The sequence below is a fragment of the Etheostoma spectabile genome, chromosome 3 (genome assembly GCF_008692095.1).
Source record: "Etheostoma spectabile isolate EspeVRDwgs_2016 chromosome 3, UIUC_Espe_1.0, whole genome shotgun sequence".
Taxonomy (NCBI): Eukaryota; Metazoa; Chordata; class Actinopteri; order Perciformes; family Percidae; genus Etheostoma; species Etheostoma spectabile.
Genome location: NC_045735.1, coordinates 7,241,033 through 7,247,034, shown reverse-complemented (window position 1 = coordinate 7,247,034; position 6,002 = coordinate 7,241,033). Strand labels below are relative to the sequence as shown.

The 6,002-nt window shown below is 42.3% G+C and overlaps 2 protein-coding genes across 2 annotated transcripts in view; both read right to left on the bottom strand.

Moving 5' to 3' along the window:
* numbl (NUMB like endocytic adaptor protein) overlaps nucleotides 1-2,171 on the bottom strand; it is a 54,575-nt gene extending 52,404 nt beyond the window's left edge. Inside the window, exon 1 of the mRNA XM_032503817.1 lies at nucleotides 1,847-2,171. The gene's annotated coding sequence lies outside the window, so the exon portion shown is untranslated. The remainder of the gene's footprint in view (nucleotides 1-1,846) is intronic.
* A 2,787-nt stretch (nucleotides 2,172-4,958) lies between these two features.
* Nucleotides 4,959-6,002, bottom strand: part of coq8b (coenzyme Q8B) — a 9,999-nt gene continuing 8,955 nt past the window's right edge. Inside the window, exon 16 of the mRNA XM_032503854.1 lies at nucleotides 4,959-5,630. Within this exon, the coding sequence (XP_032359745.1) occupies nucleotides 5,325-5,630 (306 nt within the window). The 3' untranslated portion in view covers nucleotides 4,959-5,324. The remainder of the gene's footprint in view (nucleotides 5,631-6,002) is intronic.

Genomic DNA, 6,002 nt, shown 5'->3' with positions numbered 1-6,002 from the left:
GTGTGTGTGTGTGTGTGTGTGTGTGTGTGTGTGTGTGTGTGTGTGTGGTACTGCTGTTTGGATGGGGGTGGTGTAATTATGTTCTAGTTGTGATGACTGAGTTGCAGTATATTTCCAGTAGTCCCTTGGTTTGACCACTTCTATCCCCAACCATGCCTAACCTTCTTCTAGCCCCCTTACTAGATCAAACTTAGCCTTCTGCAGGCCCCAGTTTTGGACCAAACCTAGCCTTTCTCTTGCCCCAGTTCAGGTCCAAACTTAGCCTTCCTTTAGCCAAAGTTTGGGACCAGCTACAGCTGTAGACCAGACCAAACCTAGCATCCTTTTAGCCCAAGTCTCCACACCCAATCTAGCCCTCCTTTTATCCCAGCTTTAGACCAGACCTAGACTTTGTTTAGCCCCACTCTTCACACCAAAACCAGCCCTCTCTAGCTTTAGGCTATAGCCCTCGCTATAGCCTAAAGCTAGTCTAATCTAGCTCATGGTCCAGACCAAATTGAACTGCCCTCTGGCCCAAGTTTCTACCCAAACCAGCAAACCTCTTGCTGCAGCTTCAGATCAACTTTGGCCTTCATTTAGCCCCAGCTCTAGACCAAACTTAGCCTTAATGTAGCACATGATCTCTAGATCAAACCTAACCATTCTAGCTTAGTCTCACGCCAAAATGAGTGCTTCACATAACCAAATCCTGGGCCAAACCTAGACCTCCAGTCTGACCCAGGAGCTGTCTTTGCAGGTGGTCTGCAGTTTGTGGGCTGACACCCTAAACCTACTCACTTAATACACTCCATGTGACTCTCTCTCTCGCTCTCTCAGAGGCAGTGGGTCAGGGTAGACCACCCCCTAACAGCATGACATGGCTGTCTGAGGAATGCCATGTCATGGAACAGATGGAGCTCCACAGACAATAGAGCCGCATGCATTTTGCCGGGCCTATAGGCATGTGCCAAGTGTAAGTGAGTGTGTGCATTATAGCTGCAGTCTCAAATGCTTTTTTTTGCTCTCATGTTTTATGGAGCTCTCATTTCTGTCATAGAACAAGAAGTGTGAGAGAGATCACACTTACCTGCAGCACTTTTCCAACAAAGAATACGCCCTGAAGTTTAAAAATGATGCAATCAAACCCAAAAGGTGGGAGAGAGGGAGAATCCTGCAGACAGGTAGAATTATGTGTCTTACATTCAAACTCAGGGCGCGTGTTTCGGTGGCCATGCTGTCCTGGAGAAAATACATAGAAACAGCCCAAACCTATGAAACAATAATTACCAAAGAATCAACGTGACTCTTTACATCTCACTCGATATTATATCCTTTTCCCACGCCAATAATGACGTAATAACCTTTGCTACCTGACAATCATCGGTAGGCTATCATTGGATCATAATAAAGAGCTATGGGCTATATCTGTCACACTACAGGCCGATACAGTTACAGTTTTTTTTTTTTAATCTAATATGGCATCATTGGAATATTCCTCTAAAATAATTCACATTAGGACTAACCGTTTTCAGGTTGTTTTGTGTAAGAGCCGATCAAAGTCCTACTAGAATAGCCTACTTGTTTCTCTTATGGATTACTGATGTAAACCGCTATCAAAGGCTGGGCTGCCACATTTCATTCATTTCATGCATATGGGCCCACTGGCGAGATTCATATCCGCGTTGCAGTTGTATCCACAACCACAATTACCCGAACTCACAAATCGAGAACCCAATGCCACTTTTGAATGGATCGCGCACTTCTTGATATATTCCTTCATTTTAAAGACAGCACCGGGGTCTCCGAATAACCCTGGAAGTCTCAGTAAACAGGGATGCCAGATTGGACGGGAATCCAGTGAACTCACCCAAGAGAACGACGGATGATCGGCTCCCCGTTCTTCTTCTGTGTAAATCCAGGACCCCTGACAGAAATGTATTATCAGGCTAAACAAGTAGGCTATAATCTGTAATTGGTAATTTCACAAAATCTTCTTCATCCGCACTGTGGAACCGATGTGGAGGCGATGTGGAGCCCTAAATCAGCCGGGTCGGCGCACACACACTACACATTCACACTAAATAAAAAAGGTTTACAACCGCGATTCAAGAGAGATTTCAGTAAAATTTGTGTAGGTATCTGTACTACTCTCTGATGCTTTGGTTGTTGACTATGTACTTACTGGGCTGCTTCCCCCGGCTCCACCCGCTAACCCAGCCTTCCCAGTGCGCCCATTGGCACAGACGACCGGACATGCAAATCCACTCTTCCCATTGATGTTTTCCAGAGAAGAATAGCAGGGCTCTGTTTGAGTCGCTCTACTGCGCCATCGCGCGGCATCTTTCAATCATCCCTGCAGGGAAATTCGTCTTTTGCTTGTAGCAGCCAGTGGTGGAATAAGTAGGAAACTCTGTTCCTTTACTTAAAGGTCCCGTGACATGGTGCTTTTTGGATGCTTTTCTACAGGTCTTTGTGGTCCCCTAATACTGTATCTGAAGTCTCTTTCCAAAAATTCAGCAATGGTGCAGAATTACAGCCACTAGAGCCAGTCCCACAATGAGCTTTCCTTAGTATGCCTATGTGCCATTTCTAAGTCTGTAACTTTGGAGGAGGAGGGAGGGGGGGGGGGCCTTGACCATCAGCCAGTTTGCTCGTTTGAAAGCCATGATGTCTTTTTCTCACGGGTGGGCCAAATTCTCTGGGTGGGTAAAGCAGAGAAGGTAACGCAACCTTGCCCCTTATGACCTCATAAGGATCAAGATTTCAGATCGGCCCAACTGAGCTTTCATTTTCTCAAAGGCAGAGCAGGATACCCAGGGCTCGGTTTACACCTATCACCATTTCTAGCCACTGGGGGACCATAGGCAGGCTGGGGGAACTCATATTAATGTTAAAAAACTCATAAAGTGAAATGTTCATGCCATGGGACCTTTAAGTAAAAGTAGAAATACCATGGTCTAACTAAAATTCCTGAATTCAAAATGTTACTGAACAAGTATGCAGAATTACTCCTTTCAACGTGCTATATATTATTCTGTTTTCTAACAAAGAGCATTTTAATGTTAATCATTGTGGAACCAATTAGTAGTAGGATATAGTAGGATACTACATTTCATGTAAGCATCTATGTTTTTATGTAAAAAATGACTAGACACTGTAAGTGTCAGATAAATGTATTACAAATTACAATATTTCCCTATGAGATGTAGCTAGGTAGAAATAGGAAGTAGCTTAGAATGGAAATACACTGAATGAACCTTACAGTCAAGTAGGACATTTTCCAGAAGTCACAAATTATAAATTATTATTTTTTTAAAGATGTCTGGCAGGGATGGGATAATGGTATTTAGTTAAATAAATATACAGGCTTTTAAAATATTCAGAAAATGGTTGTTTTTAAATTGTAGCTTGTAAACTACTTATAGGTTGCTGAAACCCACAAAGAACTTCGATGTCCAAATGAAAAACAAGCAAATACAATAAGGTTTCTATAACCAGTAAACATCCCTAGGGAATCCCAGTGGCCACACAAGCCAAAGAAAGAAAACTAATCGTAGCAAGTTCAGCCTATAAAATATAAAAAGTAAACGCCTATTGGGTAGAGAGGTTCCCAACTGTCTCTCAATAATGCCTGGTAGACCTTAACTCTAACTCACTTTATCTTTAATTCAGCAACAATGAAACCCTGGATTTATACATGTGTAAACACATACATGTAAACACATATTTCTTCAGAATGTGTCTCCTGACATGCACCATGTCTCAACTTCATTAATGAACTTGTCCTGGTAGGAGAAGTATCTCACTGGTCCAGTGTTAGCCCCACTGAAAAGACTGGCTCAAAAAGAGCCAATTTCTCCTTCAACAAACCGAAGCCAGCTGCCTCTTACATGCAGAGAAAGGCTCAAACTTTCCGTTGCGTAAAACTACAAGAGAAGAATGTGCTTTTTCTTCTCTCAACATGTGCTGCAGTTACTAACCGTGGCCAATTCCCAAAACTCAGTAAAGTAAACTGGGATTTTGATGTAGAGCATGAGAGCCAGCCGCACTGCAGGAACAGCTCAGCAGCTGTACTGTACAGAATGTGGCATAGCTCAATGGAGGGACACTTAACAGCAAGCACTAATAGATATACAGTAAAAGAATGCATGTGTCTACATCAGGTTTTTATGATGTCACTGAAAACCTCACATCTCCACTCCTGTGGTGCGAACATTTTGTGAGCAGCCTGCAGATAGTCCTGGCTTGACTGAAGACAAAATAGACAGCACTGCCTTGACACAAAAATAGTTCCTTAAAAATAGACCCATCGATGCCACCATTAGCTTTAGTCTTACGATTTGTGAGCCAAACCTATTGTATCATGATGCTTAACAGTCAATACAAGGATAGTGTAGTTGGAGAATGGAGTCAAACACGGCTTCTAGTCAATATTTCCCAAAGAGGTCTAAAACTGAAATGGAAAGATCAATACAGAGTGAAGGAAATCCTTGGCTTATAGCCTCTTTTGAACCTGCCAATGAAGCTCAATTTCTGATACAGATACATTTTTTTATTTCATAAAACAAATGCACAGCACACTGCCATACATGTTACAGAAAACATCTCTGTCATAAAGAAGTATTTCACATTATGGCATTTATTACCAAATATACTTAATAATGCAAGGCCTTTACTTACTGTTATTCTATTAGACTACAGCATTTATGGCAGAATCCCATAGGCAATGCAGGTTCAATCAATTGTCCTTAAGACAGAAAATAGGGTGGACCATGCTATATAAGGGAGTACGGGTCAGAATTAATTCATTTTAGCAAAGGAAATATACATCTTGCATTTTGAGAAAACAAAGCCGGCAAACAGTTTCAGCACCATTGTGCAGTATGTTTGCTGTGACAGAGAGATGTAACCATAGGCAACATGATGATGAACACAGACACACCCCCAACACTTAAAATGAATCAAATAATCCTCTCTTCAATTAATGATGATATCAGTAAAATAACCATTTGGGCTTCATCATATACATTTGTTACGGCACAACAATCACCATCCTTTTCAAAGTAATCACACCCCATGTCATAGTTATAGGTGTTTAAGTATTTATGTCTGTATATTTATATCTGTACATGACAGCAAGATCTTTGTCAACAATCTTCTGTCAGCATAGAAAGCTAAGAACACTCATGGTCCTCATTAAAGCACGTCGCCATAGTTACATATTGACATGTACATATTGGTAAGTCTGATCCACGTGGCCACTTCACCTTTTCTGTCCCTTTACTTAGTAGCCCACTCTTAAAAAGTCCTAGGCATATTTAGGCACTGAGCATGTCCCTGAGCGTCTAAGCACTGGCCCGTGCTGCCTGCTGCGCCTGCCTTCTCTCGTTGTAGTCATTGTACACTTCTAGGAACATGTCCTTGCATGATATGCGCGCCTTCAGTTTGGAGCAGATGAGGAAGGAGCCGGCCATCTTGCGGTGGAGGGAGTATGACTCCTCGGGTGGAGGGGTAAGGCGGTGGCGTAGCATCACAGGGACAAGGCTCTGGATGCGCTGGGTGGTGCTCTGGGTGCCAAAGTCAAAAGGCTCCACGGACGCAAAGGCTTCGCCAAGGATCATCACCGCCTCCACATGGGCATCCTCATAGGCCTGGTAGGGAGCATGGAGATACATTAAATGGCTATCTGTGTGCATAATAATCAACTGAAGGAATGTTTCAACACAGAAGCTAACAGCTGTAAAGTAGAACAGTAAACCATAACTGTAACAGACTTTAAGCTGCTTTTTGAGTGTGTACACTCTGGAACAGCCTAAGGAAATGTTTGCTAGAGATGGTAGAAACTGTGTGCTTTATATATTATGGAGCTATAATGTATACAACTCTATGGTATATGCAAATATTTTCACATCTCCAACTTAGAATAAATTGTGTTTTTTATGCATGCAACAAGTACTTTTCTCCATTTTCTGGCAATATTCCTCTATCCATTGCCCCATTTTATATAACACTAGGATAAAGAT